The 23912-nt window shown below is 36.9% G+C and overlaps 1 protein-coding gene across 1 annotated transcript in view; it reads right to left on the bottom strand.

Annotated features, from left to right (window-relative positions):
• Nucleotides 1–23912, bottom strand: part of hcn4 (hyperpolarization activated cyclic nucleotide gated potassium channel 4) — a 100196-nt gene that overhangs the window by 44603 nt on the left and 31681 nt on the right. The window contains exon 3 of the mRNA XM_015391200.1: nucleotides 1322–1483. Coding sequence (XP_015246686.1) covers nucleotides 1322–1483 — 162 coding nt within the window. The remainder of the gene's footprint in view (nucleotides 1–1321; nucleotides 1484–23912) is intronic.

The following is a 23912-nucleotide window of genomic DNA, read 5'->3' as shown; positions in this document are numbered from 1 at the left end:
AAGTAGTTTCTAGTCTGATCTCAAGTAATAACACGCTGCCTGAGCAGCAACTCTCACCTGAATGCATATCTCTGCACAAATGAACAGAAGTGCGACTAAAATTAGATAAAGTCTGAAACATCTCAGGGGAAGAAGTTTGCAACTTGTGCCTATTGTGCTGCTTAAACATTAGCAAAGCAGACTCAGTGAAACAAGTGAGCTTGTCATGGAAGCAGCGATGCATGGTGAATCAGGAACATCCTACCTTGAGAGACATAACTACCCATGTGACATCTGTTCTGGTACAAGAATTTTAGCAACAGCAGCTAAAGAGGCAATGCTTTACAGAAACAGATCTCTGTATAATGAATCTATCTAATATGTTTTTTTTTTTCCTGAATTGAATTACTAAGAAAAAAAGTTTTTAAATGCCTTTCAAATCAATTTAGTGACATGCAACTACATTAAACTCAGGTTCTATGATGTTTTAAATTTAAATGTCTGGTTTTCTGCTCGACTCTAACATCCTTCTTCTAAAAGAACAAAAAATAATCTCCCTTAGCTGACTAAAATAAGCATGTTACTTAAACAAAGTGATTTGATGGATGCGTAAGCTGTAGGATTTTGATTTTCATGAGAACAAATTGTTAAAGATCTTCCTGGTATATGCAGACACTTTAGAGAACACCAGAGAGCAAGCTAACAGAGAGTGCATGCTTTGTTGAAATGTCACCCAAGAACATTTTCACTCATGCAGTCTTTTATTCTATTATATAAAGGGCTTTAGGTGGCCCTGATAGCTCTTATATTGACAAGTGTATTGATAAGCTATCAGTGAGGAAGCCATTTCACCCGCTGTGTTATTCAGGACTTGGATCTATGTTGATTTACTAGTCTACTTCAGTATGTTTATCCTTACCTCCAGAAAAGAGATAGGACTGTTAGGGTCACTCTGTATGTGCATTAACTACTGAAGAGAAGCTCTTTAATGGGGCAGATTTTAGCAAATGCAACACTTTGTTTTTTTTAAGAATTTAAAAAAATGAAGGGCAGGTACAAGCATAAGCATTATCTGGTGACACTTATGTTAAAAAAGACACCTTTTTACACTGTGTAGTAGACCTGCTTAAAATTTAGTCATCACCAAATTGAATAAAAGTCTACCAGTGCAGCAGATACACCTATTTCATTTGGCCTTTAATATGACAGATATGCATTACAGTCTTTCACAGGAAGCTAAAGGGGTTTTAATACAGTAATTACTGGAGGTGATGGATAAGATAAGACATAGGTGTAATCTGATTAAACAGGGCATACAAGACTGTCCAAGAAGAGCACTTACCACCATCTTATTTTTGGAGACCCAGCAGTCAGCTGGAAAGTCCTGCAGCATGGGCACCAGGAACTGCAGGCAGCCATCCCAGTGGCACAGCAAAAGCATCATACCGATGAGGTTGACTATTCTCACCATGGCGCTGGCCAGGTCATAGGTCATGTGGAAGATCTTTAAAAAGTGCAAACAGCAGGAAATGAGTTAGAACCACAAGTCAAATGGCTCAACATCAGTGTTACAGAAGACGGCTTAAAGAAAAAATATCTTTATCCTGTCCATGTTTTGTCATATTACAGCCACAAATATCAATGTATTTCATTTGCGATTTTGAGAAACAAAGTAGTACGTCTTAATGAATGATTGCTTAAATTCTCTTTACAAAAACATATAGGAAATGTTATCTATAATTTAAATCACTTCGCCAGAGTCAATAATTTGTAGAACCAACTTTTAATGCTATTGCGAAGATCTTTTGCTGTATGTCTCCATCATCTTTGCACATGTAGAGGAACATTTCTACACATAATTTTTGCAAATAAGGGACAATCAGTCGACTAGAATGAGAGCATTTCTTACTTGAAGTATGATTTATGTCTGAGTTTGACTTGACTTGTGAAAAACTGTACTGTACAGTGCCGCGATATTTCTCCTCATACCGAATTCTCCCACCAACTGTTGAATTTTACAGCTCCTCCAGGTAAATGTAGGAACTCACTCACCCAAGGGTTTAAATAAGGGCAAAGCTGAAAACCATTAACCATACGTATGGTGAAAAGAACCTCAACAATATCAAATGAAAATACACCAAAGTTCTATAATTTCACTGAACCAGAGGTGTACAGCATTCTGGGTCACGTAGACAGAGGGAAAGGTTCAGCCTCTCTCTCACAACCAAGATAAAGGAGATAGGTGGTAGCACTGATCTCTTTATAAAGGTTAAAGTTTACCATGGAATATGGTTATGTTTACGACTTAAATTTGGCTTTTTTTCCCCCTGGTCCTTATTTCAGATAGACAAAACAAACACTAATCAATTATCATCTAAACTGACTAATATGTAAGACTTATTAAGTGACATATTTGTCATTCATGTGGCAAAGATATCTAGATTTAACTATTTCTTTTCACTTTTTTTTTCTACTTTGTGTGAAACCTTCTGGAATATTTAATCTCATTTCACTTTCCAAATCCCCCCAAATTACCATCACCCTTTGCAGTTGTGTCCTATAGTTTCCATTTTCTGATTGATTTAACAGTGCTATTGTAGAATACTTCTTGCCTTATGGTAGATTTAGTTGGTAGATAGTTTTTGATAACCTCACTTTATTCTGCTCCAAAATCATATCACTGAAATCTCATCCTTATTCTTCATGATGTTAAACTAATGTTTTTTAGTAAACCTCTTGAGGGATGGAAAAAAGGGAAGTTAGAATCAACAACATCACTCTTTTTTTCCTGCAGGCTACTTAATAACGGAAGCTAAGATTTGACCTGAAGAGGAGGTTCCAGTTCTCAGACATCATCCATACTACCCTGAGGCTGATGCAGCTCTTCTCTCAACATAAGCAGGGATGATCACTGTAGAGGGACTTGCATTTTTTTTTTTTAAGAAAAAGCATTTAAGGAGGAAAACTGAGCGCTACGAAGGACTGATTCAGGACTGCAGAAACAAAGGAAGGAAGCTCCCCTGTTCAGGCCTGGAAGCTATCAACAGCAGTGGAGATGATGGAAAGTGAGAGGAAAATAATGGTCAGAAGAAAGACAGAGGAGACGGAAAAGAAATGAGCTAGCTTTCAGTAAGGGTGAATATAATGGCTACTTAAAACTACTGGCCCACCAATAAGAGAGGGTTATGAGTTAGGGTCTAAACAATATTTGGAACCCATCTGATAGATCCTCCCAAGCTAACGGCTGCATGCACTGTTAGGAAATGGTAGATGAAAAAGAACCCCAGGATGTATGCAACCATTAGAATTTATTACATATACTTAGTTATCTACAACTTATATTACGTAGATTACCTAATATACTAGTAAAGAAGACAAAGTTTGCAAAAAACGGGTATAGATACTTTTGAAAGGCATCACCCGTTCTTAAAAACAAGATTTCCTTTTCATCTCAAGCACCCTACTGGTTTGGCAAATCTTTAAAAAAAATCACAATTCCTAGATGTTGCAGGTGTAGAGCTTACAGTTGGGACCAAAGCTTTACCTTTCAGGGCTGCCGAATCACTCTTATCATCAGCTGCTCAGCAAGTCAGATAATAGAACAAGTAGAGGTGCCTGTGCTCCTAGGGTGATTGCTTTTGCTGTGTTTGCTAATCCTTGTGATAAACATGCTCATAACGCGCTGCAGGACTTCTAGACTTTAATGGCCTAGACCATTCAAAGGCTTTTAATCCCATTGAAGACCATGGTGTGCACCACTAACCACTCTGCCTCTTATTAAAACCCACTCAGTGCCTTTAAAGGGCTTGAGAGTGAGTGGGGATATTGCACCTTCACTTTGTTGCTCAGCGGTAGGTGACAATCATGAAAAGAGGAGAAGATATCCTCACCACACATGTTTAATATCAGTACCTGTGCCCAAATAGCTTAGTTATCGCTTTATTTCAAGCCGAATGCACAAAGATGTGAGAGTTATCAATGTTAACTCTGTGGCTGTGTAAATATTTAGATAGTGTCCAAAGTGAGAGTGCTACAACATTAATGGACACAATAGAATAAACATTATTTTAGACAATGTTTATTCAAATGTGAAATGTATGGGTTTTTTTTTTTCAGGCAGCCAACCTCTTTTATAACTTAGATAAATAAATGATTGCAGTTCATACACTGTTTTGTGTGATGTGTACGTTTCTTAAGGAGCTGTAATGGAATTCCATAACATTAAAGTGTTAAATTCCCTCAGTGGTGAATGAATAAAATATAAAGTGTCCCTCTACATTTTGAGCACTGAATCTGATACATTTTTCATTTGTGAAATCATTTCCAGACAGTAAAAATAGCACACTCTGCTTTCAAACCTATAACAAAAAAGTTATTTTCTCTCAGCTATTTTTAGGCAAAAATGTTGGTTTAAAAGCATTAAGTTATATTTGAGAAGAGATTTTTGAGTTTACGTGCCTGTAAACAGTCAACATATCCCATTTATGCTTTATGTGATCAGGAAGCTGCAGGTGCAGTACAGCAAGAGAAGTGCTGCCTAGGATAATAAAACCCAGCTACTTTCAGACATAGGAGAAAGCAGGACCAAATCTAATGCTTAACATGAACCACCACCAGCGTTAAAATGTCAAATTTATTGCTTTAACAGTTGCTTGAACTGATATCTCAGGATGGACTTAAAGCAGTTCAAAACAACTTTTAGTTTTGGGTGATAATGGCTCCCCACACTGGACAAAAGCCATATTATTATTTTACCTGAAGGAAGGCAGCATTTCCCATGAGCACCAGCTCATTGGGTGGAAAATCCCTGATCTCTAATATAGTTAAATTTGCATGCAAAGGGCATGAGTAATAATTGTTTCTGTGTTATCAGAAGAGATAGGCAAATACTGATTTATGCTGCTGCTTTATGGGAAGTATCTTTTTTTTTTTTATTTGTAAAGATACCTTCCATTTCCTACTATGTGTTTTTGCTGGCTTTAAAATATGCACTACAGATAATGAAAACACAGCACAAATGTTAAATAGACATAGTAATTATTTCTATTTCTTTCATTTCCATATATCTGCCTGGCAAAATTGCACCATAAAAAAGGGTGGCAGGTTCCCTGAACCATACACCCTTGTCTGCATGTATTTATTGTATACAAAATAAATAACCTCACATGGTTACTGGAGGATTGAATAAGCAGAGTGTGGATATTTATTGAAGCTCATTTCTAACACAAGGCCACTTGTCAACATTATGGATCTGTTAGCATATTTGTTGAGGTTAATGATGTTAATGTTATATAGCAAAAACCTTTGTTATAAAGTCACAGATGTTAATTCCTTTAACAGAGCAGTCTGCTGAATCAAACAGAGCTCTAGAAGCTTATACTCTACCTATAAAACTAACTTCACCCAGTAAAAGTCCAAAGTTTTTCCATCTTCTCACACTGGTGAGACAAAATATCTCCTTATAAGCACAAAGTATTTACTCCTCTAAAGTAGACCGGGCAGTGGATGTCTTCTCTCCTCTTCTGTCACACCCCGTAAAGACCTGTGCAGAGGGCAGCTATGCCTTTTATTTACTATTTCAGGCTAGTGTATGATCCAAAAAGTAAAATAATAATCTCATAATACTTATGTTTCTGAAATTTCACAGAATATTTACTTTTTGTCTCAGAAATCAGACTTTAATATTGAAATTCAGTCTGTTTTTCTTGAATTCTTAAACTTTCTCTAATAAATCAGTTTCAAAATTTTAAATTCCAAAAATTTTAGAAAACAGTTTCAATTCTGAGATTAAAGTCAGAAATCTTTTTAATTTTTTTTTTTTAGGAATTTTTACTTAAATCTCAGAATTCCAACTTTGATCTGGAAATTTTGATACATTTCTGTTACTACTGAGTTTCAGAATTCTAAATTGTCAGAATTCTTAGAAAATAATTACAATGCTGAAATTAAAGTCAGAAGTATTTAAAAAATTATATCGTTTTTAGGGGGGAATTCTGACTTAAATCTCAGAAAATTCTGACTTTCAAAATGAAAAATTCTAAAATTAAGATACAAATTCTGAGATCACAGTTTTTTGATCTCAGTTTTGATTTAAGTTCCCTTTTGTTGTGGCCTTAATTCTCTTCTGTAATGATCCAGATATTTAACCCAGGGGAAGATTTCATACAAACAAATAAATAAAACTCATGGCATTCTTGCATATAGAAGAATACAAAAATGTAATTTATTAATAAAATTTTCAGAGAAGAGGAAGCTAAACAAATCCAGAAATGATCAGATTAGAGATTTAAAAATAAATAAAGAAACAACGTAAAAATAATAACATAATAAAAAAGTAGCATAGTTGCGCTTATTGCAACTACTGATCAGTTTTTGGCAGACCATCACTTCATTGCACAACAGCTGTGCAGCACAGTTCAAACCACACACCAAAGTACTTGAGAAGAATGCCAAAAACACTGGAAGGCATTTTTCAATATTTACTACTTAAAATCAAAAAAGTCAAAATTTTAAATTTTTACTAAAATTATATCTTTCTTTCTTTAGCTTATGTTAGTTCCAAAGCACTTTTTTATTTGCCCTTGAAGTTGAACAATGCCTCTGAGTTGCCAAGTGAAATAGTGACACTGCCAAAATATGTGACTTATTAAAGGGTAAGTTGGTTTCAACACTTGAGAATATAACTTAGAGTGGACAGATGGTCTGTGCAACCAACTGGCTTTGGGACTGAACCAAAACACATGGGACTGTCACAACACAGGAAGTCATTCACACATAAATTCTCACCATTAACAGACATTGATCAATGTTGAGGTTATGGATACCTAAAGGATCGCTGGATTTCAGCCATATGTAGTTTTCTTCAGGGTTATTGATACTCGCAAAAGAAAACAATGAAACAACGAAGCTGCTGTATTGTAGAGGTTATGTCAGTGACCACACACCCAATTGTAAAATAGAAAATAACAGGCATATTTTTGATGCATGACATCAAAACCCAAGGAAAAAGAGATGTGCTGTTTTATCTGTAGCTCGCTATAATAATCCCAAGTTAATTCCACTGCATATCTCAATTTGCTCTATGATGCCTGCCTCACTTATAAAAGCTCATTTAGGAGTTCTGTAGCTTAGGGCGAAGACTTATTGTCTTCAAATTTGAAAAGTGTCAGTTTGATCACCACTTCCAGTATATGAATGTTTAAATGTTGTTTGTGATTAGGAGAGTGGAGGAGAGAATGTGACTGTCAGTATAAAAAAACACTTTAAGAAGTCAGCGTGATTAAAAAATGCAAAAAGTTCTGTCTGTCAAAGTGATTATTTGCAGCAGGGGACATAGCCAGACTAATGAGAGACCAACGGATCATTCTTGCAGCCTTATGCCAGAGCTGTTTTGTGACATTGGCTTGTATAAAACAAGGGGACTACTGTCAAACTGCTGATGTGCTTATTTGAAAACTTCAACACACCCTTTCTGAAATTGTTAAACAAATTTTACTTAACTCTTTTTTTATGAGGGGGGGGGGCAAACTTGAATTCACTGTTGTTATCCAAATATAGGGATAATTACTTCAAGCTGTATAATCTAGAGCTTTTTTATACAGAACAATGAGCAATTACCGCAAAACAGAAAAAAAAAAACATGGAACAGCCTGAACCTTCAGAGGACTGCCTATTCCAGGAACGCATCAGTGAATTATCCAGGAGGACACAGAAGAACTCAGAGCCACTTCTTGAACACTGCAAGTCTCACTTGCATCACTTAAGAGTCCTTGCTCTTCAATTCAACAATAACAACAAAGTCTAAATTAACATCTTGAAGGAGATACAGAGCCAAAACAATTACTATAAACTATAACAAACTCTACGCACAAGTATCTAGGGTAATACTGTACATGACTGTTGAACACTAACCTCTGCTGCTTTCCTATTTGAGCTGTTTCCTTAAACGACCTCTTCCACTCAGCCGCTAAGTGAAGAATAAAGCCTATGAGAATGAAGACAGTTAATGCTATGCAAATCCCTGGCATGTAACACAGACTACAGTCTCTCTGTAGGAAGGTGAAATCTCTATTTTCATTTGTATCTGTAATCAGTACTTATACTGCCCTATCAAACAGACTTTTTGCTTATAAATGAGCATAACTGAGTAGCAATAGTCACTGCTGTGAAAGAATAGAATAGAAAAGAATAGAATAGACTACAAAAGAATAAAATAGAAAATTCCATTATTGTACAACAATAGCAACAATTGGGTGAAACTGCAGCAAATTCACAGGCATTTAAAGTAAGAAGGTCCATGCAAAAATATAATTAGAAAGTGTATTAAAAAACATAAGACTAAAATTCTCTACATTAACGTGAGAAGTTGACATAAACATTGTGCAGTTATTAAAACAACTGGTGAATGTTGATTTATAAAGACTTTTCTACCATGTGTGATAGTTAAAGTAGGAACAGCGGAGTAATAATAGCAATGCAAATAGCAGCATGTACTGTATGTAAACACCTTTTAAGCTTTTTGGAAGCATTAACTGTTATAAAGTCTTACAGCTATTAGCAGGAAGGATGTGTAATAACCCTCCTTTTTGCATTAAGGATGTTACTTAAGGATCTCTCTAATTTAGTAACAGCTTCATGAATGGGGTGGGAGACATTGTCCAACTGTGATGTTATTTTAGAGTTCTTCTGTCTCCCACCACTTGGACTGGTTCGAGAGACATCTGATGACAGTGGTGGAGACAGAAAATGTTCACGGTGGCCAATGAAGACAGGCTAATTTTTCAGAAAGCCTTTGATAATAAATCTAGACACATATTTATAAGTGTGTTTTCTACATTTGTTATCTTTCTGAATGATATACACATGGAATGGGTTGAGCTGTGATTATTTATCGCTTTCTATTTTATAAAGGACTACTGAATGAAGACTTTCTTTTTCTCTTCTTCTTCACCACAAAACATAGCTCTGAAAAGAACGGGAGTTCTGTTATTTAACTTTAGTATTTTTCATGTGAATATTTCAATTATTAGGGTCATTTTGTTGTCAGTTTATTGTTAATATACTAACAACTAAAAATCAACTTAGTTAGAACATTCCACCAAGAGTATCACTGCTGCCACATTGTTTTAGAGGTTCATGTTTTACTGTATATTCCAATAAGAACAATTAATCTGCAGGTTAGGTTGGTCATTGGGGTGGCTTCTGATTGGCCACTCCTGGCCCCGCGCCTAGCTCCGCCTCTGCCTATTGAGCTTATCTAAGTGATTCCTCTCCAGTCTGCTACTGCTCCAACTTACCACACCACATAAAATGAAAGCTGCCACCACAGACTCACAGAAGGTCTTCAGGAGCACTTATGCACTTTACTTACTTACTTAACTTTACTTACTTCTGCACTTTACTTAGTCTTCTCTGACTCATCCAGTAAATTCACTGTTACGAGTCCAGTCCTGTTACTGAACTATAACTATGCCTACTATAACAACATAACCTATGTTTATATAACACCAATATCAGTGTAATTTTTGTTCGCACTTTGTATGAAAAAGAATTTGGTGGCACATATATGATGATGGATTGCTGTCTTCTTTCTGCAAGTTGATAAGATCACTGGACGAGCATCTGCACAGACAGTCAATCTTTAATGTTAAGGGTACAGACACAACACAGCGGTTAGCGGCGACATGCGTAGGAAATACTTTGGCTTAGAACTTGTTACAGGCTGTGCTGCTGATTGCTTGACTGGGGGGGGCGGTCTCCTGGGATTAAGCAACCTAGTAAAAATTTACTTTGTGTAATACTCTAGTAGGTACAACAAATAAAAAAACACATATTTTCCACTTCAATCAATTGATGTTGCAAATCATTTGCTATTATATAAATAAATGACCATATCTTACTGCATACTGATTACTACTACATCACTGCAATTACACGTTGTACCAACCCTGACATTAAACTGCTAAGTAAAGATGTTACAAGACATAGAAAATTGTTTCATACTGATAAATGGAAACTAATCTCTTTACAAATCAGATCTGAGGTTCAGGCAAGCATAGAGTTAATGAAGGCAGCTGCTGAGTCATCTCAAACAGATGGACTGAGGAGATCGTGGTCCAGGTGAGAGAATAGCTGCATTAAGCCACGTGGTGATGATGCTGGCTGTCGAGACACATTTAATATAAGGTGATACTACAGCACCTGGTGTCAGCTGCTCCGCTAATGATGATGAATGATTGTCAGGATAGTGCCTCAAGACACAACATAGAAATGTCTTCACTTGTTTTTCTTATTCTGAAGCCACAGCACTGTCAGGCATCCTACTAATGTTTGTGTTATTTTTCACAGAGGGATCTGGAAATTGATTTTGAAGTTGCATTTGACTGGCTAGTGAAAAAAAATGTTTTTTTTAGAACTTTACCACATATTTTTTTCCACATGTCACAGCACATCATAATATGGGCGTACCATATTATGTTTGAGAGCTTTTTGTAATAATCACACATTGACAAGATGTCATTTCTTATGACAATGTCATTTTTACCAGGGGGAATATTTTCTATAGGAGATTACAAGTAACCTTAAACTGAGTTAAATTATGTACTGTTGTCATTTCTCAGATTTTTGCAGATGACGTGGATGTTTTGGTCCCAAATTAAGTTGCAAAAAACTAGCCTGAGCATTTTTATATTCTACCCAATACAGAGCAGATGAGATACTTCACCAACTGGTCGGTCGAGCTTTTTTACTTGTAGCTTTTAGGGATGCAGAGAAAATAATCTCTATCTTATTTGTTAAGTTATTCATTTATTTTGTTAAAGATGTGGGATTTTTTTTTTACGTACACAGATTTTTTTTGCTCATTTATGGAGCAAACAACACTTTGGGTGTTATTTATAGTTCTGAAAGAGAAGTCAGAATTAGCTTCAACTGGAATTGGCAGGTCAGAAAGTTAAAAACTGGCAATAAGTCAATATCTGCCTCTGTAAAATGTTGAAAAATCGATTGATTGATTGATTGATTGATTGATTGATTGATTGATTGATCTATGGTAGAATATATAGTATCTAAGTTCATTTTAATATTCAAGTCTTTGTTTTGGGGTTTAGGGTTGATGGTGTGATTTTATTAAATTGGTAATTAAAATAAACTATTTTTTTAAATAAGTAATCTGTTAAGAGATAGAAAGAAACTTTTACAGCAAGGCATTTTTAATGAATCATTTTATGAGAGGACCATCATGACATGTGGAGTTGTAGCCACAGATAGCTTTGAAGAAGCACAAAGAAAGATTAACCTTCCAAAACACAGAATTACACAACAATTAAAAAGAAAAGAAGAAACTATTTATATATTTTAAAGTAGTTACTGTTAGTATTTTTGTTCTAATGAAGAAAATCACAAAGTATTTTGACTAAACATGACGACTCTTCGCTTCCAAAACAAACACAACAATAAACTGGAAAACATTCATGTATTCATAACATAATTTTCGTTTTATGCATTTTCAGACCAATCTGACTGAAAGTCTTGATCTGTATGAATTTTCATAAGGTCTCTAATGAGATCAAACTTGCAACCTTTGTTGGTATTAGCACCACACACTGTCAAAATTTGCTTTATTATGGTCAACTAAACTTTCATGATCATACTTCTTTTGAAAGAACACATATGAAACCTTCCACATCCCTTTATAATTTATACGTTTGTCATATCACAACTTCAATGTAATTAATTAGGAAATTAAGAGGCAGATCAACATAATGTGCATAATTGTCAAGTGGAAGCAATATTATACAACTTTACACGGTATGAAACTAAAAAGCATGAAGTAAATGTATGTGAACGTTGGATTGAAATGATTGCTCAAATTTGTTTGTGTTCCAATTTGTGAATTCACACACAAAAAAATACAAGAAGCAGCAAAAAGACTTGGCAACTCTAGAGGAGCTGCAATGATTCACAGCAACAAATTTACAACCAGAACATCATCTGATCCAATAAAAAGCCCAGAACCTAAACCCGTCAAGATTTTGTAATAAAATTGTTTTTCACAAATGCCCCTTCATGGACGGGTAATTAATGTCAGTCTAAGGATGTGCAAAGTCAGTGTTCATAATGTAAAAAACATGTATATTTCAACATGGTATTGACTCAGCTTTTTTGTTTTTTGTTTAGAGAAACATAAGAAACTTATGGATAATTTGTATTCTACTTCTTTAGTTTGCTTTTTACATTTCTGAGGTTCGACAAAATCACTAAAGCTGCAGTAAAGAGAAAACAAAAGCACAGCAATCTTGACAAACACATTTTAATCTCCAATAATGTCATTCCACATCCCCGAAAAAAATCTTTTTTTTTTTTTTTTAGGCTACATTAAATTTTCTTTGCTGCAGGATAAAACCATTATGGTCAGTTAGGAAAATCTTATTAGGGGCGTCTTTTTATGGCATTCATAATGAAGAAAATGAACAACATAAAACCAGTCATGCCTTAGTGTTATTCTCAACCTTCCAGTGTGATGGTAGATTCATGGAGCAGAACCTGGGCAGGGGTTAGATTTCCAACTGTAAATACCTCTTTGTAAATGCCACGCTCATGCATTCTGTCACTTTGAATGAGGCACATGTGGAGAATGAGAAGCAGTCCTGGGAATGGACCACAGGGAACACCCTTCCATCATCTGTCTAAAACGGCCTGGAGGGCTCAAATAGAAAAACCCACTGACTCCACTCTAAACGGGGATGCAGCACTGGGTTTGAGCATGATTACATATTGGGACAGAATAGCTTTTTTTAAGAAAGTCCATTGTGGGTATTCATAACACACAACCTTCATTCAGTGTTGAAGAGCTGTCATCGTAGCTGTAAAGCCTCATTGTCTACTCAATAATGGCCCATTAGGTCTATTATTGCTGTTTTGCTTATCTGTGGTAGACCAGTCCTTGGCTAAGGGTAATGGGTCATTGAGTGAAGAGCTGATTAGCTGATCTGCCTTATTTAAATTTTTTCTATAGACTTACTCGGTGGAAACTAGATGCGCTTTTCCCTCCCTCAATGGACACAGCAAACTTTAAGCAGGGTACAACAATGATGTGTTATGTTTTTCATAGCTTATGCATAAAGCCTGGACAAGCAGCACTGCACATCTAACTAATAAAAATGGCAAAATTAATCGAGAGAAACTTTCTGACAAAATTACATTGTGGAAGTACAAAGTTTTGTATCCTGAAAGTACAATGACAATAAATATTCTTATGTGGCTGTTATTAAAGGCTCTGCTCATAGTGCCATCATAGATGTTATCATCATTTTATTTAAGTATAAACCTTTAATCTGTGTTAGAGAAAACTTGTAGTTTTGATCTTATTAAGCTTTATTATAACTCATGATCTGTTATTCTCTTTTAGTATCAGTCTCTTTTCAATTCCATCAGCGTTCCTTTCCTATGACTTTTGTCTTGTTATGAAACCTTTCTCCAATCTCACTGAAATCAACATTTACTGAGTTGGCCAGTCGAGACAGTTCTGCAGTGGGCTTTGGGCAAAATGAGAGGAAACCCCTCTGAGCTTAGTCATTAGTGGACTGCCTCAAATCTGATATAACAAGATGACTAATATCACCCAAGTAACCAATACCAGTGAAGAGAATATCCGGTCACAGTCTTATTTTTATCCAGATGAAGAGTGACAAGGGTAAGCTGACAAGAGAGAGATGGAGGAGAGGCATAACAACAGTCTGTTTAGTGTGTTTGTTTGTGTGTGTGGGGGTGTATGTGGATATGTGCGTTAGAGCTTGATAATATCTGCACACCATGCTGAACTCCATTATGCATGACAGTGTTATCACAGGCATAAAGCCACAACCACTAAAACCTTCTTGTTTGTAAACAGCATTTTATCATCTAGCTGGGTGTGAAAAACTCCTCAAATTCAGAGTCTGGAAGGAAACTGCAGCAATCAAAGCTCATTTTTTGTAGCTCTGACAGAAAAGGACAAGAAATAAAATTTCATGAGCTGGTGGAGCATCAAGGTATTGTTTAACCTATGTTAATAAAATAAATAAAAAACGCTATAATTTCTCTAATATCCTGAAGGAAACTTTTTCAGAGATTCTAATATCATGTCAAAGGAAACCTCTTGTATAGATTTCAAACTTTCCCATTAAATGCGGAGTCCCTTATCGTCACCAGCTTTAGCTGAGCTGCAATGTGCGTGCTGATTCATATGAAGATGTAGCTCTACAGTTTCCACTGCTCTTTTCTGAGAAGACTCAAGAGAGCAGTTAAAGGATCAGTATTTAGGCCGAAGGACACTTCATCAGCTGGTGGTTTATGTGCCAACATGTCTGTGCCTCTGGCTATGATGCAGTATATTCAGAGGACGTGCAAATACTTTGCCAGTGTCAACACAGCCAGCTAAAACCACATACAAACACATTGAAAATCACAGCATGCATGCATTTATTTTTGCATGTACATGAACAGTTTTACAAAATATCACAAATTTGTTTTTGTTGTGTTTCAGAATCTAAAAATCCAAATCTAAGTTGACCTAACAGTCCTGGTGTTCTATTTTATGTAGGCCTTAGTAGGAGTCAACACCTTTATTTCTTCAAGATATTTTTTTAGTAGATCTGAAGGCGAGTGCTACGTGTGTGAGTTAGCTAACTGTCCCCAGGAGATTATAAAGCAGATTTATGATGCGTCAGAGCTGCATGCTGCTGTGAGATTGCAGGTCATTCTGGCACAGTTTTATTCAAAGTGAGGATGTGAAGCAAAAAATAATTTTTTGTAGCACCACTCAAACACATTTTAAAGAGGTCATAGAGTTATTACATAGGCTATTTGGTGCTGGTCCTTAAGGTCTCTGAATAGGGTGTGTAACATTGGTTGGGCTGAAAATGGCATATTTGCTGTTCTATGAGCCCTAATGCAACCCTGGTTAAAAGCCCTAGAATGAAACGACAGGTTTTCTTCCTTCTATGGTATGCTCATGAATATTTAGATGAGCTGTGCTCTGATTGGTTGGTTTACAACAAGCGAAGCTGCTGAGCAATGACGCATCATAGCAACAAGCACTCACTCACTGAAACATCGAAATAGTTGATATGGTAGGGTGACCAGACGTCCTCTTTTTCCCAGACATGTCCTACTTTTCATACCTAAAAAATGTCCAGGGGAAATTTCAAAATTGTCCGGGATTTTGGTCTAAACACCCCAGGCATTTGAACCAAGCCGTCTGCTCCGAGGCTGGTCCGGGAACCCCAGCAGAAAGAGGCAGGGAGCCAGCGGGTGACCGTGCGACCGAACCGAACGCAGTGACGGTAGCCCAGTAGTCGACACTTCATACCCCCCTCCCTTGGGCCTGTGAACCAATGGGCTGGCCTGTATGTCTGGGTGTGACAGAAGTACAGGCCTGAACCAAATACGGAAACATCCCTGAGTTTACATCAACTCGGGGCTTCGTTTGGATTTGCCTGTTTTATGGTGGAAGTTTAGAATTGTGAGATTTGCAGAGAAAGGAGGTGTCGATGGGGTTTGAACTTCTCAGTCCATTTCACCCACTGAACTATCGTTATTAATCTATGACAATGTAAACTCGGTTTTGCATTCTATGACGCAAAACTCAGACACTATATGGCATCATTACACTTTAAGTGTTCTATACGTCAAGTATTTATCAAAATCTCATTGGTAGGAGGATACTGCTATGGAAAACATGGCTGTATCCTCCACAACCTTGAACTGATGAAGGTGTTTTGGTGCTTGGATGTTCCCATCCTCTGAGATCATTGTAGATTAAATGCCCCCAGTAGGGCCTCCCTTGGCAAATAAGCACAGGGTGATAGGTCAGACAAAGAGTGGTTTACTGTCTGAATATATATAATGACATCAAGGCCAGTGATGTTGCCTGGCCTTCGATGAAGAAGGGGCCTCACCATTGAGCCAAGACTGGGATTGATGATTCTTCGCGGGTGCCTTTTAGCCAGGGTAATTTCCTGATAGATCCAGCCAGGCTAAGCCTTAAATCAGGGGTGTGAGCCCTCTCATTCTGAGGTTTTGTCTGGTGGAAGATAGGGTCTAATCTCTGCTCCTTTCAGGTAGGGGACAGGGCTATGACCATTGGCTCTGCCTTTGGGACAAATGATAGCATGGAGTACCTAGTCTAGTCGGGTGGCTTTACAATGCCCCTATTGGCAGCAACTTTAAAGGCAGCAAGGTCTCCTTTTTTTGAATGGGGTGCTGAAACGTAATTTTACCCTTTTGAAGTGTAAACTTAATCTGGGAGACAAGTAAAGCAATTTTCATTCTGTATTGGGACTCCATCATGTTGGCAAACTTAAATGCCTAGGTAGGAAATAACAGTTATACCTGGAGGGCTGTGATAGAGAGGAATGGACGGTGTGATCTGAACCCAAGTGGTGTTTTATTATTGGATTTCCGGGCGAGCCTTGTCCATAATTACCACTATGTTTATCCATAAGAGTGTTCATCAGTACATTTGACACCAGGACACCACAGGCCGGAGGTTGATGATTGACTGGTGTCCAATGACATTACTCTGCATGTCTTAGACCAAGGGGGCTCAAGTCCAGTCTTCAAGACCTACTATCCTGCAACTTTTGGATCCAACCCATTTTTAACACACTTGAATCAAATGAGTGGCTGCTTACAATGCCTCTGCTGAGCTAAATAAGTGGACTGAGATTAAGGTTCGAGAAGAGCATCCCCCGGTCATAGACATTCAAGTGTAGATAGAGGCAGTGATATCAACCAGTCATCACCTGAGGGTGAGTTGGAATATAAGTAGAGGAGGAAGACATAGACTTCAAGGAATACCTTCACTACTCAGGCGAGTAATGTAGGTTTGCTGGAAACAATTGTCATGCCTGAAACAAACTATTCTAACTTAAGTACTTAGATAAAAAAAGTCACATTCTGTAGATTGTTCAATTAATTAGCTAAGCTTATTTTATTAATAATCCGAATACATGGAAACCTATGCAAATGATGTACTTCCTTTTGAATTGGAAAATATGAACAAATACATGTATATCCAAAACAACAACAACAAAAAAAGTCCAAAATCAATATATTAGAAGGTTGGCCCTCTCCCTACAATGTCAAATGCCTTCAGTTGAAAAGCCATTCATTTCACAAACAACTCATAATCAGTAATTTTCTGTAACAACATATTACCTTAAAACAAGTGAATGTTTTGTTAGAAATATCAGAGTAGAGGGAAATTAATACATGTGTATGCCACACAAATAAAGTCCAAAGTAGACCACTTCTTCGGGATCCTATAAATCCTTTAGTAATACTTACATTACAGTACATGCTGTCAGTATGTGTATGTTTGCAGCAAAGCATTAATTTAAAAAGTCAGGCAGGTGGTGTGATGTTGGTGACAAGCTCCAGCGACAGTTGACATTTCAGTAAGGTTGCATGTGGAGTGCTATGGTGCTGAAGCAAGGCCAGCCTTTTACTCTGTCTGCATAACTAGCATTCATCAGAATCTTTGCAAACGACACACATGAGTACCCCTCCACTCCATGAACACCTTTCTCCATACAGATATAAGCACACAGTGGCACAATATGGCATTTTGGTTCCTGGTGCTTTTTTGCTTTGGTTTTACACTGCAGGAAAGTCAATGTCCTAAAATGCCATTGTATTTTTCATGGTAAGAATATGAATGATTCATCTTTGTCTTCTTCCATCCTAATTTAATCCTTTTTTTTTCTGGAAAAGAGAACTACTCTTGAGAGGTGATCAATCATCTCAAAACATAAAGTCTATAAGCTTTGGGTTTTTTTGTATATATCCTTTCTCTTCTACTTCCTTTTTATAATTTATACTATCCTTCTCACCTGCTTTTGTTCCTTGTAAGCTAAATTCGCAAAGATATATTTTTATCATGAACTGTAATGCCTACTTTTTAGGTGCAGGAGCACGGCTTATAAGTAAATGTATTATGACTGAATGTATTAATCCAGTTTTCAAACTGGTGTGATTACATCAATACTCACAGTTTGTCTTCCATGCAAAGGTAAATTAAAACAATGTGCTCTGCTGGAGAGCAGAGATGTAAGCACTGAAAGTGGCTTGTGATGCCAAACAGACAAAGACAAGTATTATATGGATGTTATTCACCTGAAAGCAATCAGCACTTTGGGACTACCACTAATTTACAAAAACACTTGAAAGCAGCTTTCCCTCTGGGGAACTCTGAGCTGCAAAAAAGTTGATGAAGGAAGAGGAAGAAGAGATTGTCCACCTAAAACCAGAACTGTTACACAGACACAGAGGTCTCAGGCAAATATATTTTTTTAACGCTTTGAGACATTTGAGAATGTCAAGATAATCTCAAGCATGAAACGTTTTTTGTAATAAGTTGTCAGCTGTGCAGTTTAAGCAGACTGATAAAGCTATTATCAGTTGAAATGTTCTTTTTTTTGTTTCTCAGGAACTAAAAAAAACAAAAAAAACCTCACAAACGTAAGTAATCTCTAACCAGAAATGTGAATATGAAAAATAATATTCGCATTAAGGCTACATCGAGATTCGGATTATAAACAATAATCTTAAATGTTTTATTTTATCGAAACAGTTTACAGAGGGCCAAAGGTAAGTAAATTATAATTTTTTTTAATAAAAAAAAACATAATAATATGTTCTCCCAGTTTCTACACCAAGGCCATTTGCATCAATAGCATCATGCTTTGCGTACAGGGCCTTTTGTTGTAGTTACAAATATATGTGTGCAAGCTAATTGTCACACATCTCATGGCTGTTGGTCTCTGGGTGTATGACTGTTATTACAAATATCAGATGCTAGTAATACTAATGTCAACATAATCTTATAGATACAGTGTGTTGATATGTATTTATATCCATTGGAATGTTTGGATTGTACTGCATCTATGTGAATAATTTCCAAATTTCTCTCACTTCCTATTTTATTTGATTTTTTTCTCTATATATTATGTAATGTATCTCTCATATTGTTGAATACAATGCAAATAGAAACATGCAGTAGCATATTCAAAATAATACCCTCCTCTGCAAACATTTTATTATAATGTGCAACTTCCACCAGTTTTACGGATGATAGTGCGTTGTAGCTTTGGAATGAGGGGCACTTGGTGGGCAGTCAGTGTTTTGAAAGTGCTATTTTTAAAATGACCTAAAAGGAGAGCTGCAATCAAAAATTACTTGCTGCTTTAACAGGCTCTGCACAAAGCATAGCTATGGCTTATCAAAAATATTTTTGGCATACCTTGTTTTGCAGTACATTAGGCCAAGTGGCTGTTGAGGGAAGTTGGTTTATTTCAAGCTGTGTAAATGGACACATTGCTTAAAATCTGACTGTGGAATCAATGAGCAGAGAAAAAATAATTCCCCAAGTTTTATAAAATCTTTTATATCTAACTTTAACCTTTTTGCTTTTTTTGTTTTGTTTTACTTCTGTTTTTAGTACTTTTTAGATATGCAAGGTGCATTGTTAATTATATGTGGCAGCTTGTCTCAAATCCATGAACAAATCCAACCAGGCAATCCTCGAGTCCTGCATAGATCTTGAAAGAGTGGAGTCTTTTTCCAACAATTTCAAACTTGTTAAACTAAAAAAAAAAAAAAAAAAAAACGTTGAGGAAAATATGAAAATTTAAATGGACGCACTCTGCAAATAAAATTAAGCAGAAAACTGGCTTTAAAGATTCTTCACATTCAGTATAGAAGTAAGCTGGGTGTTAACAAATGCTCTTAATTTAAATACCTTAGCATTGAACAAACATGTTTAGATATGTCCAAAACAATAATGCAACATCAGCTTTAAAGCTAAGGTGTGTAATTTTCAGTGACATCTAATGGTAACTACTTTGTCAGCTCTGTGTTGCCGTAGTGCAAAGATGTCTGCCTCCATAAATCGCGGCCTATTACCATTTTGTCATAAATAGTGATTTATAGGGTAACACAAACATAAAGGTTGAGACTTTCTATTGATGATAAAAAAAAATACTTACAGTATGCACAATATGAAAAAGATTCCTGGAAGGGAAGCTAAATGTCTTAAAACTTGGAAAACAAAGTCCAGCGGTTCTTTTTTTTTTACTTTTTGTGGAAAATGTATAATATAATACATTACAGTCAGTATATTCCTTTAATTATAACACAATGTAGCTTTAACAGTGTCACACACATACTCACAAAAACTAGGTGAAAAAATTAAAAACTTGACATTAACAAAACTGGTAAATGTCAGCTGTTTAATGATTTTTTTTATCGTTGCATGTTTTTGGTGTCTGCAAGTTGCATTATGATTGCAACTCGGTCTATGATTAACGTTTTGGTTAAATTGTCATTTTATTTTGCAACTGATCATTGAATAGGAGGGAAAATACCCTAAAAGACAGCATATTGGGGGTTGGTGATCAATGTGTGAATCTGATCAGAATGCAGGTAAGAACGGAGTTATTAGGCTGTCATGTTTGTAGCTTTGAATAGGTCCTAATCTACAAGACACTGGCAATGTAATCACTTAATCTATACCCATCAGTGTTATGTCTGAAAGTGATTTCTTCTGAAAGCTTTATTCTAACAACACTTATAGGATGAGCCCTAGCTCAGTATTACACTCAACAATTAATTTAAGAATTGTTTTGTGTTACATAAAAGGATAAATAAAAGATCAGCAAATAAAATGGAAGCTGTTAACTGTGTAGGGCATAGTTGGGCAGTTGGGGCAGGGATGAGGCTGGAAGTCATGGCATGCACTGCACAATGAAAAAAACTCCTGTTACACTGAGGGGTAAAATTTAGATGTCATTGTACTGCATAATTGCATACAGGTCCACTTTAAACACTATGAAACAGAACTTCTACCTACAGCTCCATTCTTAGTCTGCTCACACTGCTAGGATTTATGACCATTTTAATGATGGAGCATTGCATGTTTCATTTCAAGGTCAAGGCTGTTGTGACCAAGCAAAGTTGGTACAAGTTGCTGAATGGAAACATAAAGAGCACAGAAAAACCTTTAAGGGGATTAAAGGTGGACTTCAAGCCCAGGAACATCAGTGTCAGATCGCACCATTCATAATGGCTTGAGCCAAAGTGGATTTAAAGAGCAAATTGCAGGTAACATTTTTGACAAAATCCAAACTGCAGCTGGTGCTTTGTACTGCTTACCACCCAAGATTTTGTGTGATGATCTGTTTTCAAGTTTTGAAACCAGACCATGCAAAAAAATCTCTCAGAATAACATCTGTAGTGTAGAAAAATAGTAGGATGCTGCTGGACTAAACTATCACAGAGAAATTGCCTCTGAGGACAACGTGTCACACTATTACTATTACTTTTCCAATACTGCAATGAGGTAATTAAAATCAATACAATCTACTGAAGTTACTATTTGTATTTTGACCAGCAACGCAAATACTTTCAGTATGAAATCGGGACGTTAGCACACAAGCTAACACTGGTCTCTAAACCATGACACTTGCTCTACTCTCTAATGCTCTCACACCACAACTCATTCTGTCTCCTTCGGCCATTAATTCTCCCCCTGGTCTCTCTCTGCTCTTTCTGGTGTACAACAGGCTCATAACTATAGGGTTGTAGTTAGGGCTGTTACTGACAATTATTTTGCAAATCAATTAATCTGTTGATTATTTTTCGGATTAATCAATTAATAATCGGACATCCAAAGGTTTCCTAATAATAAATGATTAATAACACTTGAACTTTATTGATGTAACACTGGACAAATTTACCTCTGCATTTAATGCATCCCCTTGGGGAGCAGTGGGCTGCTATTGTGCGGCGCCTGGGGAGCAGTGTAGAGTAAAGGGTCTTGACCCAGGGTGCAGGCTGTGGGGATCGAACCGGGTACTTGCAACCTTCTCAGAGCACAAGCTCACTGCTCTAACCACTAGTCCAACACTCCCCCCAAGACTTAAAGAAGACGTGTTATGAACTTAAACCAGGTGAAACTAAAACTTTTCCACAAACATATTGACAGACGAAAAGGTTTTTTTTCTTAAATGAAAAATGTTTACATATTTTTTCCACAATTTTGGTGTAATTATTGCTATAGTTGATTGCTCTGTCAGTTAAAGGCATGTTTTAGAGATTATTTCAATAATCGATTCATCAAGATTAATCCAATTAATTGGTTAGCATTGGTATCCATTGTTTACTGCTGGTAAGCTAAGCAGACAAGCCCATATTACATCACTTCCATGACCGTATTAAATATGGAAGTAAACATTTTTCACAGAAACAACCCAAGAAGCTTAGATAGTTCATATATAAGTAAATTCTGATTAAAAAAACTAATTCTTCACATATTTTTGCAATTATGATAAAAGTGGGTCTTTAACCTACAATATGTCCTTTAATGGGACACAACCAAGAAGGACAACGTTGTTGAAAACAAATCATAAAAAAAGTAAGACTGGAAACTACATGTTAACAGGCAGCAAAGCTTCAGGGAGATTGTGATAATGGACAGATGGGACAAAAAGGGAACTTTTTGCCAAGACACATCAGCTCTATGTTCACAGATGAAAAATGAAGCCTATCAGGAAATGAACACTCTCCTTATTATGAGACATGGAGGAGGCTTTATTATATTCTTGAGCTGCTTTCTTCATCTTACACAGGCTGTCTTCAATCTCCCCAGCCTACAAAAAACACTATCAAGGGATTCTAGAGAGTAATGTGTTGCCAAGTATCAGAAAGTTTTGAGTCATTAGCAGGTCATGGGTCTTGGAACAGGTAAATGACCCTAAACACACAGATAAAAACATACAAGAATAAAATTGGGAAACTCTGGACTATGTGACAAGAGAAAAACATTGGACTATCCTGAAGTAACCCTCTAAGCGCCCTGACCTAAATCCTACCGTGCATCTTTGAAAGGAGGTGAAACATGCTGTCTGGAAAACTTGGCCTCGAAATCTGAGAAGACTGGAGCAGTTTTGCTCATGAATAGAGTGCAAAAATACCTGCTGAGAGGAATGATTTGATGCAGTGATTGCCACAAAAGTTTGGGCAACAAAATACTAAGTCAAGGGTACCACCAGTTTGTTACAGGACTTGTTTCATGAGTTCAGTTTTTAAAATCATTCTGTTGAATCATGGTTAAAAAGCAATGACTGAATTTCATTTGTTTATTTTCATAGAATGTTATTTCATGATGCTTTTGTCAGATTCTAGTTATTTCTGTTACCATTGTGGGTTTTTCTTTTATAAAGTAATGTTTTTGTCCACACTTATTACAGAGATGATGTGGTGAGATTTAACAGTAAAGACATTTGCTGTGGTTGGTGGTGACTGTGCCGGGCACCCCCTTTGGTAGGGTTGGATGGCCCGTACGTGAAATGTTGGCCCCGTCCGCAGGGGGCTTGTGCTGGTCTGGGTGCAGGATGGGGAGTCGGGGAACTAAATGGGTTGGATTGTGGCGGCCCATTCAGATTTCAGGATTCACCTACTGGGTCATCAGGTGATCACGGGACCGGGCACCATCACTGCCGGTTCCTTGGTCCTGGGATTATTGGATGTGAGTGTTATGAGTGAATGTTCTTATGCCATTTTCTTTCTTTTTTTTTTGCTTGAAGAGTCTGTATGTTGCAAGTGGGGGCACTAAGGTGGGGAGGCGTGATTGAAACTGTGTATGTTTTTTTCTGCTTAATTGTCAGGTTTGAGTCTGAACTGCTCCCTCTCCCAAGAACATCTCAAGTCTCTGCTAAGTGAGGAGCCCATTCCCCCATCCTACCCCCCTCTCCTGGTTGGTACTTTGGCCCGCCGTTGCATTTGTTGGTGCTCGGTGTTTGGGGGTGGATGCTCAGTGTTGGTTTATTCCTGGCGGCTGCTTCGCGGTAGCCTGACGTAGTCCTACTCAATTCTAGTCAGAATATGAGTCTGAT

Source organism: Cyprinodon variegatus, unplaced genomic scaffold (assembly GCF_000732505.1).
Source record: "Cyprinodon variegatus isolate N-32 unplaced genomic scaffold, C_variegatus-1.0 Scaffold22, whole genome shotgun sequence".
NCBI lineage: Eukaryota > Metazoa > Chordata > Actinopteri > Cyprinodontiformes > Cyprinodontidae > Cyprinodon > Cyprinodon variegatus.
This window is presented reverse-complemented; position numbering and strand designations above follow the sequence as displayed.